Source organism: Mesoplodon bidens (genome assembly GCF_964165515.1).
Source record: "Mesoplodon bidens genome assembly, chromosome: 11".
Taxonomy (NCBI): Eukaryota; Metazoa; Chordata; class Mammalia; order Artiodactyla; family Ziphiidae; genus Mesoplodon; species Mesoplodon bidens.
In genome coordinates, this window is record NC_138167.1 from 61,464,728 (window position 1) to 61,479,363 (window position 14,636).

At 41.5% G+C, this 14,636-nt stretch overlaps 1 protein-coding gene across 1 annotated transcript in view; it reads right to left on the reverse strand.

The window, feature by feature from the left end:
* The window catches only part of ATXN10 (ataxin 10), a 161,330-nt gene that overhangs the window by 120,332 nt on the left and 26,362 nt on the right, over positions 1 to 14,636 (reverse strand). The window contains exons 3-4 of the mRNA XM_081249283.1: positions 13,059 to 13,141; positions 2,014 to 2,110 (exon numbers count right to left, since the gene is read on the reverse strand). Coding sequence (XP_081105409.1) covers positions 2,014 to 2,110; positions 13,059 to 13,141 — 180 coding nt within the window. The remainder of the gene's footprint in view (positions 1 to 2,013; positions 2,111 to 13,058; positions 13,142 to 14,636) is intronic.

The window sequence follows — 14,636 nt, forward strand, 5'->3', positions numbered from 1 at the left end:
GTACCCAATACAAAAGCTGCAGTTCACTTATGAGTCAGAGGCAAAAAGCAAATAACATCTGATTAAAGAAAAAGATAAAATGATTACATTTATAAAGCATTAAAATGTTCATTCTTGTTAGAAAAAAAATCAAAAGCCGTAATACTTCAATGACTATAGACATTTCTTTACCAGTTTGAGGGACAGAATGTTTAAGGGAAAGATGATATACTGGCAAGAAATAAAATTTGGAGTCAAAAGCCTCCATATAACTCCCGGTTCACCCACCTATCAGCTATGTGATCTTAGAAAGGGCACTAATTTATCAATTTTCAATTATATTATGGGTTATGCACTATGGCACGATTTTTTTTTCTTTCATTTAAACTTCATAATGCTCTTCTGGAGGAGGTATTATCCTTTATTATAGATGAAGAATGTGCTGACTTTACTTGCCCAAAGGCACAAAGCCAGTACCTGCCAAAGCTGAATTCAAATTTGGTTGTATCTGTCTCACAAACACATATAGAGTGAAGTCACATAACCTCTTTCGGTGTGTTTTCTGACATAAAAATGGAATATAATAACAAGACCTCCTTGGCCTGTCTCAGAGGGCTTCTGTGAGGACCAGATTTGATAACGAATCTAAAACCACCATGTAACTGCCAAGTAAACTCCTCTGACGGCCTTGTTCAGGGCCTCTCCTCTGTGTCCCTATGACACCTAGATTCACCTGTGTTATTAATACATCAGTTCTTACACTACAACATGCTTACAGCACAGGCTTTGGGGGAGCGGTGAATATATCTAAGTTACCCTTATTCCACTCCTCTAGCTCAGAACCTGGCAGAGATGAGGTATTCAAAATGTTGGAAAGGAATGAATTCTCAAAAATGAGTAATTTTTATTTCTACAGCTTGAATTCCACAATTCTTCCCTTCCAACCTAAGCTCAATTATTATTAACCATAAAGATTTTATGCCTTCAACTCTAATTACCTGCAGGAATTTGAGAACCGGTTACAGGCTCAGTGAGCTAGAGATAACATTAGCGTTTATCTGATCCTTACACCATACAGATGAGCCCAGAAAACCTATACAACCAGGGAAGGCAGCACAGAACTTAGGCAGCTGGTATTTAAAGAGCGTAGGCTTTGGATCCAGAGGGCAGCATGGGGTTCCGGTTCCAGCTACGCCATTTACCAGTGATAAGTGTCAGTTCCCTCATTTGTCCAAACGGGGGACAGTACCACTTGCCCCACAGGGCAAAGGGTAAAGGACGGGAAATATACAGAAAAGACCCAGCTCTGGGCATTCAAACGACAGCTGCTCTGCTGCTTATATTGTTGCCACCACCAAAGTTACCCCATTGGTTGGCAACGGAACCTGGATTAGAATCCAGGCCTCCTACCCCAGGATGGGGCCTTTCCTATTACCTATCCTTCCTCCATCACCTGCTCACCTTTCATCTCCATGCTCCATTTCTTATGAACACAGCTGGTCAAAACACAGTAGCAAATCACCAGGGAAAGTACACCATGAATCAGTCTACATAAACAGACTGGTTATTCACATCTGATACTTCTCCATATCTACCAAAACATATAGCATTGTGCCGAGCATATAAGAAATGCTCAATTAATAAATACATGATTAATTCATTGCCCATACTTCAATATTTTATGGTTTTTTTCTTATAAAAAATGTGTCCTTAACAGCATTCCTTACTTTAACCAAAACCTTTATTTACTTAAAGTAAAAACTGACATACAACGAAGGGCATAAACGTTACGTGTACAGCCCAATGAGACGTGTGTATACCTATGTGACCACCACACAGATCAAGATACAGAACATTCCCAGGCACCCACGAGTCTACCTCATGCCCTCTACCAGCCACTACTAAACCCGCCACCACCCACCAAGAGCAACTGCTGTCCTGAGTTCTGTTACCAAAGGTTAGTTTCTCCTGTTTGGGAATTAATATAACCACAATCTTTTCAGAAGTCAGAAAAACTCTTATCAATATACTCACAAAAAGAGTTCTGGGAAAGCATGCATCCAAACAATAGACTGGGAATCTTCATTCCGTGAGGCAACATTGCCTAAAAACTGCAGACCACAGCGAAAAGCTGAGGATTTATAAAGGAAAAAAAGATACATGATTAAAAGAAGTTTTCAAAACACCAAATAAATACATCTTAGTTAGAAATACTCCATGTTATTAAACAGGAAGTTTCTGTTTGCTTCTTTTAACTATAAAAGTCTCTCACCACAATGAAACTTTTGGTATGACGTTAATATTAAAATGCCTTACCAAAACAATGTGCTCTATACAAAACTAATTAACTTCTTTAAAACACTGTAACTGTAGACACAAATATACCTGTAATCACATTAAATATCATTGGAATATGTGTTCCAATTGAAAGACAGTTGCTCTTAGACTGGATCTTTTAAAATCTAACAATAGACAATTTAAAACAAGACATGTAAAATATAAGGCTATCGAAGCACTGAAAGTTAAAGAATGGTGAAAAGATATACGAGGCAAATACCAGCCTACAAAGGTAGTCATACAACCACTTAAAATCAGACATAATAAACTTTGAGGCAAAAAGTATTACTGGAAATTTTTTTAAAAGTCATTTCAGAATTACTTAATTCACAGAAAGGTATAATTTTAAATTGGAATCACCTAATAACATGGTCTCAAATATATATTAAAGAAAAACTGACAAAAGTGTAGAGGGAAGAGAAAAACCCACAATTAAATTCGGCAATAACAATATACCTTTCCAGTAAATTATAAAATAAGCAGACAAAACAATCAGCATATTTAGAAGATTTAAATAAGATTTAATAACAACCTAGTTGACACATTTAGACTACTTCGCCAAATAAAACTGCAGAATACTGGACAAAATCCAGAATGCTGACAACAAATGCAGGCAAGGATGTAGAGCAACAGGAACTCTCATCCATTGCAGGTGGGAATGCAGAATGGTGCAGCCACTGTGGGAGACAGTTTGGTGGTTCTTAAAAAACTAAACATACTCTTAGCATACAATCCAACAATCACACTCCTTGGTATTCACCCAAAGTAACTGAAAACTTAAGTCCACACAAAACCCTGCACATGAATGTTTATAGCAGCTTTATTCATAACTGCCAAAACTTGGAAGCAACCAAGATGTCCTTCATTAGGTGAATAGATAAACTGTGGTCCATCCAGACAGTGGAATATTACTCAGCACTAAAAAGAAATGAGTTATCAAGCCATGAAAAGGAACATTAAATGCATATTACCAAATGAAAAGCCAATCTGAAAAGGCTACAAACTGTACGATTCCAACTTTATGACATTCTGGAAAAGGCAAAACTATGGAGGCAGTAAAAAGATTGGTGGTGGGCCTCCCTGGTGGCGCAGTGGTTGAGAGTCCGCCTGCGGATGCAGGGGATACGGGTTCGTGCCCCGGTCTGGGAGGATCCCATATGCCGCGGAGCGGCTGGGCCCGTGAGCCATGGCCGCTGGGCCTGCGCGTCCGGAGCCTGTGCTCCGCAACGGGAGAGGCCACGACAGTGAGAGGCCTGCATACCGCAAAAAGAAAGAAAAAAAAAAAAAAAAAAAAAGATTGGTGGTTGCCAGGGTTTGGGGCACAGGAGGCGGTGTGAACAGGTGGAGCACAGAGGACTTTTAGGGCAGTGAAACTTCTCCGTATGATATTACAGTGATGGATACATGTCCTTGTACGTTTGTCCAAATCTCCACAGAATGAATATATATATATATATATGTATTGGGTTGGCCAAAAAGTGCCTTCGGTTTTTAAGTAAATGTAAAAGACACATTTTTCTTTTCACCAAGAATTTTACTGAACAACATATTCACCCTTTTGTTCCACTACCTTCTGCCATTTTTCAGGCAACTTCATAATTCCATCTTCCCAAAACTTTAGCTTTTTGAGCAAAGAACTGTCCCAGGTGCCTTTTACAGTCTTCCAGGGAATTGAAATTTTTTCCATTAAGAGAAGTTTGTAAAGACCTAAATAAGTGGAAATCCGAAGGTGCAATGTCTGGTGAATATGGCAGATGAATCAGAACTTCCCAGCCAAGCTGTATAACAGTTTTTCCTGATCATCAAAGAAACATGCGGTCTTGCATTATCCTGATGGAAAATGATGTTTTCTGTTGACTAATTCTGGACACTTTTTATCGAGTGCTGCTTTCAATTGGTCTAACTGGGAGCAGTACTTGTCGGAATTAATCATTTGGTTTTCCAGAAGGAGCTTATAATAGAGGACTCCCTTCCAATGCCACCATATACACATCACCTTCTTTGGATGAAGACTGGCCTTTGGTGTGGTTGGTGGTGGTTCATTTCGCTTGCCCCACAATCTCTTCCGTTCCATATTATTGTACAGTATCCACTTCTTATCACCCATCACAATTTGTTTTAAAAATGGAACGTATGAACATCCCCAGTGGTCCAGTGGTTAAGACTCCACACTTCTGATGCAGAGGGCACAGGTTCGATCTCTGGTTGGGAAAGTTCTGCATGCCACACAATGTGAAAAAAAAACCTGAAACGTTTTCATTACGTTTAAGTAGAGAATAGCATGAGGAAATACGGTCAAGAAGGTTTTTTTCCCCGCTTAAACTTATGTGGAACCCAAAAGTCAAAGCAATTAACATAACCAAGCTGGTGCAAGTGATTTTCAATGCTCGATCTGGATATTCTGAGTATGTCGGCGGTCTCCCGCGTGGTATAACCTTCACTGCTCTCGATTAACGTCTCGATTTGATCGCTATCAACTTCAACTGGTTTACCAGACTGTGGAGCATCGTCCAGCGAGAAATCTCCAGCATGAAACTTCGCAAACCACTTCTGACACATTTGATCAGTCACAGCACCTTCTCCATACACTGCACAAAATCTTTTTTTGCGTTTTTACCTTTCTTGAAATAATAAAGCATAATATGCCAAAAATATTGCTTTTTTTCTTCCATCTTCTATATTAAAATGGCTACACAAAAATTCACCGATTTTGATGTCTTTTTTTAAATGCACGCTGATATGACAGCTGTCACCTACAATTTAACAAAATTGTTTTGAACGAAGTTAAAGACAACTGAGTACCACTATCGCCATCATCGTACAGAAAAAACTGAACAAGCCTTTTGGCGCACCCAATATATACATATATACATATATATACACACACACACACACACACACACACACACACACACACACACACAAAAGAAAAAGCACTCAAACCCACGGGAAAACCACAAGATTGTACTACACACCCACCACACTGGCAAAAATTAGAAAATAACAAAGTGTTTGTGAGAATGTAATGCATTAGGAACTAAAGGTTCTCTAGAGTTCTTTGCATCTGTGAACAGACCGCATTTAAATTACTTTTGACTGAGCACCAGTTATCAATCACTGCCTCTTAGCTTCGCTGCCTGCTCTGCAAACATAAAGGTGGGCCCTTTGAAGGTCTCCTTTGTCAGCTGGCACGTACGGCCTCGTGGGCAGAGGCGCTGGAGGGGCACTGGAGGGCTGGAGGGAGCGGAGTTTTTCTCTTTCTGGTTCTGGGTAGTCTTCTGGCCATGCTTCTCCTGTTTCTCTGGCGTTCATCTCCTGCAGCTTCTCCCGTGAGGAGGTCTCGCACAGCAGGACCAACCAGCAGTGTCCAGGAGCTAGGAACCTCCTCAGGATGCTTCGAAGCCAGTTTCAAGTCATGGAAGCTCTCTGTGGATGACTACCCCCTGCACCCCAGAGAGTGGATTTCCATCAAGTTCCACCAACACCACCCCTCGGCGACTTCACCACCACCCAGTGAGCCACAGCCGTGCCCTCTCCAAGCAGGCCTGGATCTCAGGCCTAGGGGGAGGGGAGCCTCTTCCCTGGACACTCCTCTTAGCCCTGTGGGCACTGGCTGCTCCTTATATCTGCAATTCCTGTGTTCTTTGGCATTCTCTTTACTTCTTAGTAGTCAATCCCCTGTTATTTCAAGCCTTTGTTATAGTTAGTAATTCTTTATTTTAAATTTTCCCTATTCAAATTGCAGTGCGGTTTGTGTCTCCTGGTTGTACCCGAGCTGGCAGAGCAGATGGAGAGAAGGGAGGGAGGGAGGGAGGGAGGGAAGTTGTGAGGAAGGGAAAGAGGGCCCCAGGGGAAGCAAGAGAAGATGGCATCAAGCACAAGCCTTAGAAAATAAGAATAGTTCAATCAGTCGGGACCAAGTCAGACAGACAGAAACCAAACTGTTTTTTAACAAAGAAAATTTAATATATGGAATTAGTTCAACTAAAAAGGCAACACTGAGGTAACACAGAGATTAAGGCTACAGGAAACCACCACCTACCACCCTTCAAACTGGAGGCACAAAGGGAAGAGGGTAAGGTTGTGAGAACCCGGAAGCCTGGACGGGCTCTGCAGAGCTGGAACCTGGGCCTCTGCGGAAGGGGCTGCCCAGGCTACTGCTGGCACCTCTGGCACGTGGAAGAAGGGCCCAGGCCAGCTAACAGTGGTGTCTCTAGGAAATACTAGGAGGCTTTCCGAGTGGGAAGGAAGCTGGAAGGGGAACCATCCAGGGGAGACCCGAGTAGGGGGCGAGTCACCCTTTCCCCTCCTGCCTTCTGGTCCCCACTAGATCCTTCACTGGCTAAACCTCACCGAAAGCAGAGGAGAAATGTGTTTCTGGACTCCCAGCCCCTGCACCACGAAAAAGAGCACAGACGGCTAAGCTCAAAGCCGAGTAACAACAGCCCCATAACCAGAACGACACCCAACATTAGACAATCACTGACGCGACATGTACCGTTCCAAGTGCTTTATTTTATACAAGTTCTTATTTAATTGCCACAGTAAAGCAGATATCTTTATCACGTCACCCAAGTCAGCAGCAGGTGAGGGCCCCAGACCCCACACACCAAGAGAAGAGCGCAAACAGTCAGCCGGTTCTCACGGGTATGCGACGCTGGTAAGTAAATACTTAAAATACTTGTGCACTTTGCAGTGAACAGACACTACCGTGAATCCCTGCATGCCCACCCCTGCCCCAGCCCCCTCCTCAGGTCACACAACTAAAAGCCAGTGCCTGACAAGCCTCAGCCTCTGCCCTCCGTGCCAGGCCCCAGCTACCCCTGCCTGGCACCCATGCTGAGGGATCAGTGCCTGCACCCGACTGTTTGCTGTTTTCAAAGTGGTTCCTTTGGGGCCAGGACAGTCCATACAGACAGAGTGGCATGTGATGAGACCCTGAGTGGAGAGAGAGAGAGACGCTTCTGAGGAACAAAAGACCAGCATGAATAAAGCACCAAGAACCAAGGAATGAGGCAACAATAACAGTGATAACTAGCATGTGCTCAGAGTTCACTAGGTGCTAGACGCTGTGTTCTAACTGTAAGATGCCATCTAACCCACGTGACAACCGTATGGGGTCGGGGTTAATGCTATCCCCCTCTTGCAAAGAGTAACCAAAGCTCAGAAGGTCAGGGAGCTGGCCTGGAGCATGAAGCCTGCAAGTGGCAGAAGCAAGACAGGCAGAAACAAGCGGTGGCTCTCCCTCAGCAACAGGAGTCAGCTCCTCAAGGAAGGAGCCACAGGAGAGGCTGAGATGAAATGAAAGATCCTGCTCTATTAACAGAAATCCTGGCCAGGCAGCAACCAGGAGATGTTTTTAAGGGCAAGAGGACTTCCAAAGACCTTCAACCTCCCAGATCCCTGCTTTGCTAGGAGGGAGGGATGGGCCTACTGACCCAGGCCCGGAGCTCGGGTCCTCTGTCCTCAGACTTTTCCGGAAGGAACCCAGGCCTTCCCTTCAAAGCCTGTCACTGCTGCTCCAATAGCTCAAAGGCAGAGCAGCTGTAAAGATGAAGAAGGTTGAGGCGTGTAATGTGCCTGTGCTACTCACTTATTCATAGTAGTAACTCGACAACTGGCTGCTCAAAGAAGAGTTGCGAAATTGTGGCCAAAAAGCACAACACTGAGATAAAAAACTATGAAGACAAAGTGCTGAACCAAGAACCTCAAAACTGAATGAACATTATAATCTAAAATAAAGCAGGATACAAAACTGCAAGTACACACTCATACCCATACACACAAATACTGAAGAATGACTAAAAAAAAGTCAAGTGTTTGTCTAATGTAGCCGGCATATACAATGATTATTTTTCTTTTCACTTTTAAAAATTACTCTATAATGAAATTATATAAAATGTTCATAATAAAAAATAATACCTTCATTTTCATCTTAAGTCATAGTGTAAAATGACATTTCTATTTCTGCTGAATATTTTAGAGTATTAACACTGAAATCCTTGTAAGATTTAATTTAACACACAAAAAAAGCCAACAATATAAGTCAGTCTGAAAGCCAAACAACCCAACAATTCATCAGGCAACTAAAAATTAGCACTCTGAATCAGAACATAATTCTGGGAAGGAAAAGGTTTAAAGACGTCCTAGAAACAAGAAAAGAAAACTCCAGACGAGTATAAATGACAGTTTACTTTTACCAAACAGCTTATCAAGTGATCTTTATGTAAATACTGCAAATGTTACAAAGCCCCTCAAAAAGCCCAACATTATTTTTACAGATTAGAAAAGAACAAAGGCCAAAAACAACACCAATAACTCAATTAAAATAACTCATGCTTATGTTTACATATAATTTGATGAGCATAATATATTCGTCACACCACTGCAATTATTCTCTGAAAATAATACTCTAAATATTATTTTGACAACGTAATTATAGTTCTTACCTCAAGAGCGGTAACAAAAAACTGGCACAGATATACCCTGCTAAAAATCTACAAAGAGCAAGGTTCTCACAGAGAACAGATAGTACAGGCACTGTATCAGGGGACAAGAACACTTTTGAAAAGATTTGTTATTAGGTTTGAACTAACATACTATAAAATTTGTTTAAGTTTCATTGTTGAAACAAAGTTGCATTCTGAATTCCAAATAAAATTCAGTAATATCACTGGTTGCCTTTTTCAAGAAGGTAGTGAGAAGTATCACTTCCACTTTCCTTCTTGCCTCAGTAATGCCCTTCCAACTCTGTCAACAGACACAAGCCATCTACTTGAAACTGATACAATTGAAAAAGAAGACCTAGATAAATGGAGAGATGTTCCCTATTCATGGACGGGAAGACTCAATATCGTTAAGATGGCAATTCTCCCCAAGTGGATCTGCAGATTCAACATAATTCCTAGTATCCACAATACATAAATAACTCTCACAACCTGACAACAAAATTTAAAAGCCCAATTAAAAACTGGGCAAAGGGGGAGCTTCCCTGGTGGCGCAGTAGTTGACAGTCTGCCTGCCGATGCAGGGGACACCGGTTTGTGCCCCGGTCCAGGAAGATCCCACATGCCGCGGAGCGGCTGGGCCCGTGAGCCATGGCCACTGAGCGGCTGAGCCTGTGAGCCATGGCCGCTGAGCCTGCGCATCCGGAGCCTGTGCTCCGCAACGGGAGAGGCCACAACAGTGAGAGGCCCGCGTACCGCAAAAAAAAAAAAAAAAAACTGGGCAAAGGGGACTTCCCTGAAGTCCAGTGGTTAAGACTCCGCACTTCCAATGCAGGAGGTGCGGGTTCTGTCCCTGGTCAGGGAGCTAAGATCCCACATGCCTCACGGCCAAAAAACCAAAACATAAAACAGAAGCAATATTGTAACAAATTCAATAAAGACTTTAAAAATGGTCCACATCAAAAAAATCTTAAAAAAAAAAAAAAAAACTGGGCAGAGGACTTGAATAGACATTTCCCCAAAGAAGATTTACAAATAACCAAAAGGCACATGAGAAGATGTTCAACATCATTCGTCATTAGGGAAATGCAAATCAAAACCACAATGAGACACCACTTCACACCCACCAGGATAACTATACTCCAAAAAAAGGAAAACAAATGTCAGCAAGGATGTGGAGAAACTGGAACCTTGTACACTGTTGGTGAAAATATAAAATAGTCAGCTGCTATGGAAAAGTTTGGCAGTTTCTTAAAAATTTAAATATGAAATTGACGTACTAGTTCCACTCCTAGGTATATACCCAAAAGAACTGAAAACAGGTACTCAAATAAATATATGTACACACATGTTCTGAGCAGCACTATTTTAAATAGCCAAATAGTGGCACCAGAGCCAAATGGTGGAAACAACCCAAATGCCCGTCAATGAATGAATGGATACACAAAAAAATGTATTCTATGCATACAATGGAATTATTATTCAGTCATAAAAAGAAATGAAGCACTGATACATATACAATGTGGATGAACCTCGAAAAACATTATGCTAACTGAAAGAAGCCAGACAAAAAAGGTCATAAAATTCTATGATTCCATTTATATGAAAAATCCAGAACAGGCAAATCCATAGAGACAGAATGCAGAATGGTGGTTGCCAGGGGCTCAGGGAACTGGGAAATGGAAAGCAACTGCTCAATAGGTACAGGGTTTCCTTTTGGGGTGATGAGAATGTTTCCAGTTAGACAGAGGTGGTGGCTGTACAATACTGTGAATGCACTAAATGCTACTCGATTGTTCACTTTAAAGTGGTTAATTTTATGTGATGTGAATCTCGTAACAATAAAAATGTATTAACTGATATAACTGCAACTACGTAAATTGTGAACAACTCTTAATATACCTAACATAAAACAGGTCTATGAAGATCTACGCTCTCTGACTGGTGGATATCAATGAACAGCCAAGCCGCCAACCAAACAACTGATTTATTCATCAATGACAAACCAGTTCATAAAAAGTTTCAGAAATGTGCTCTTTGGTTTTTTTGTTAGATCATCTATTCGCTTCAGTGAAGAGAAAATTAATCCTGAGAAGAAAGGATGAAATAATCTTTCATCGCATATTGTAAACACCAAGTAACCAATCTTCTGTAGCAGTCCTGGGATAGAGACAAGGGATACTGGACCGAGGGGGACAGAGTCAAGGGAAGACACTTTTAAGTGGAAAACAGGAGAGCACATTATACGCTGGTGAAATGACGGAGTAAAGAGGGGAAAGGGATGATGCTGGAGAGAAAGGGGACACTTTCAGGGCAAGAGTTTCTGAGTGGGCGAGTGGGGATGGGATTCTCTGCACAAGTGGAGGAGGGCTGGCTCCGCTCTGACAGTTATTTACTCACAGCGTTTGTGCAGTGCTTCCTCTGGTGTCTTATTTAGGAATCCACCATTACCAGAGAAACCTACTCCTGCCCACCCCCGTTCCTCAGCTCTGTCAGTGACACACTACCCACCACATCGGTGTTTTTTTCAGCAATTACAAAACGTAGTACATTCTGAACTCTCTTTCTGAATTATCATACCACAGTCAGACTTCAAAAATAACTGCCTTTCCATACAAGAGAGCGAAATCTGTATTTTACTGCTGGATTTTAATCCCCCAATTTGAGTACTGAGGCTTCTGTTTTATCACAAAATGGAGCTACAAGAATACTTTTAAATATACAACATTTTAAAACACTTTACAACCTAATGCTACACGCTACCAAATTGAGAATACTAAAGAAATTATTGCTGTTCCAAAAAACTTAGAGCCAACACTTTGTGTGCCAATTCTTAGATAATTTAATTAGTTCAAAAAATAATTACAATGTCCCAGAGGAAGAATCTCAAATCAAATAGAAAGACGCAGGAATTTTAACAAATGAGTTATAAATGAAAACACTAAGAAATCACAGAGTAGAATGAGAACTAAACCAAGCCGAGTAGTACCTCTGACAGCTCAGTTAGCCTGTTTCACTGTGGGCCTCGGTCTCTATGCCTGTGAAGACAGACAATCGGCTCAAATTCTCTCTCTACTTTCTCACAGCAGCCCCCCCACTAACATTCAGATAAGCATGCTTCACTTTATATAGTAAGTACAGGCATTAAGAATGTATATAAATCAACGTATTTTAAATACAGCTGGAGAGCTCACATTTGAAGTAACTATTCATTGAATTAGCACTAAAAAAAAATTTTTTTAACCTCTAATCTAGTACATTTTATAAGCTGGATATTTACATTGAGATGTTCTATTAAATGACTTAGGTTTACCCACAAGTATTTCAATTCCTCGGATAAAGAAATCATCTGTTAAAATTCTATGTTTTTATTTTTAAATATAATGGTATGATAATAACCCCTGTCCAAAGAAGTGTTGATGCAAGTAGTTCAAGAACCAAAAACATTCCAAAACGTCTGGAAAAGCTTCCTGGTCTTCAAATTAAGGAGCTTGGTTTTTCTCTTAATCCCATACCAACAGCTATTAACACTCAGAGCTAACTTCCCTCTCTGTCATGCTGCATATTTGCCTTATTTAATGTATTTAATACAAGGCTCCCCTCACTGGAACGTACACACCTGAGGACAGAGATTTTTGACTGCTTTGGTCCCTGTTCAGATCACATCCAACACCTAGAATAGGGCCTGTCACATTGACACATATTAAAAGACACTGTCATTTTGCTAGGGCTGCCGTAACAAAGTACCACAGACAGGGTGCCTTAAACAAGAAAAATGTGTTTTCTGTTTTGATGCTAGAAGTCTGAGGTCAAGGTGTCAGCAGGACTCATTTCTTCTGAGGCCTCTCTCCTTGGTTTGCAGATGGTCATCTTTTCCCTGTGTCTTCACGTGGTCGTCCCTCTGCACCTGTGTCCTCATCTCTCCTTCTTATAAGGACACCAGTGACACTCGATTAGGGTCTACCCATATGACCTCATTTTACCTTAATTATCTCTTTAAAGGCCCTGTCTCCAAATATAATCACATTCTGAAGTACACTAGGGGTTAGGACTTCAACATATGAATTGGGGGAGGCGGGGTGGGTGGAACACACACAATTTAGCCCACAACAGAGGGAGAAAATTGGAAGTCACTACAACTTTCTTCTATGATAATTCTTTAATATCACTAATGAAGTTTCTCTGTATCATGAAATACAGAACCATCTGCTTTAATGAATGATGTAATACTCAGAGTACTGGTATCTAAATCCTTTTCAAAGATGTAAGTAAACCATGAATCATACTGCAAATTACCTGTCAACAGGGATTCCTGTTCCACTCGAAGTTCACGAAAAAGAAGAATCAAATCAACAGCAACACCAATTGTATCCAAGTTCCTGTATAAGGTTTTTAAAAAGGACAAAGTCAGACACATTCTTTTTCTTAAACCTGCACTTCAAATTATGATCCACAATGAATGCAGAGACTACCGGTTAACAGTTCCTGTAGTGGGCAGAATAACGGCCCTCCAAGGTATCCACATCTTAATACCCAAAACCTGTGAATACGTTACCTTACATGGCAAAGGGGATTTTTAGTCGTGAATAAATTAAGGACCTTGAGATGAAAGGACTGTCCTGGATTATTAACCAGGTGGGCCCAATGTATCACACGGGTCCTTATAAGAGGAATACTAGAGGGTCAGGGAGGGCGGCCATGAGCCAAGGAGTGCAGGCAGCCTCTACAAGCTGGAAAAGGCAAGGAAAATGATTCTCCCCTAGAGCCTCCAAAAGGGGTTCAGCCATGTTGGCCCACTGTGGATTTCTGAATTTCAGAACTGTAAGATAATAAATGTGTTATTTTAAGCCACTAAGTTTTTAGTAATTTGTCAAGTAGCAACAGGAAACTAATGTGGGTAGGAGAAATGGGGTGCTGCTGTAACAAACAGATATGTGGAAGTGGCTTTGGGATCTGGCAATGGGCAGAGGCTGGAAGAATTTTGAGAAGCATGACAGAAAAGGCCTAGATGTCTTAAATAGAAATGTGGACACTGAAGGCACTGCTGGTGAGATCTCAGAAGAAAATGAGGAACTCGTTACTGGAAACTGGACAGAACAATCCTTTTTCTACAGTGGCAGAAGCTTAGCAAAACGATGAATTTGGATATTTAGCTGAGCAGATTTCCAAGCAACACGTTGAAGGTGTGGCCTGATTTCCTCTTGGTGTGTATGGTAAAATACGAGAGGGGAGAGACAGAGGAGACTAAAAGGGAACCAGGTATGATTCGGGTAATTCTCAAGTCTATCCGGATTGGAAAAGACGCTAAAACTAGACTATTCACTGTGAGGAAACTGTGCTCTGGAGAGAAAGCCAAGGATGTGGCTGGACGACCTTTTGCTAATGCCTTGGAAGAACCAAAAGGTCAATGATCAGTTACACAGAGGGCTCTTTAAAGAGACTAGGAGTGTTACTCATTCCCCTCAGTGATCTCAGCAGAAATCAGGAATAGAGATGGGGTTATCTAAGAAAGCTCTATGGCAGACCCTAGACTGCTTAATGGTATATAATTCCCCATGACATACATGTGAGACCCACAAGGTTTTGGAGAATGTTATACCAGGAGAAACTCTGCCAACCTGGATGAATTGCACAGAGAAAGGATGAAATGAAAGAAGGCTGTTAAACTCCCAAAATCCTACAGGCAGGAAAGAGGCTGACAAAGTTACTCAGCTGAAAACATGTATGACTCTTACCCTTCGAGAAAAAGGAAGGATGACTCTGAGGGTAGGACCAAAGGCAGAGCCTCAAGCCACAGAGGATCATTCCCAGGCCTCAAAACCTGAGTTTGCCCAACTGGATTTTGAAATTGCTCGGGACCAGTGACTCCTCTTT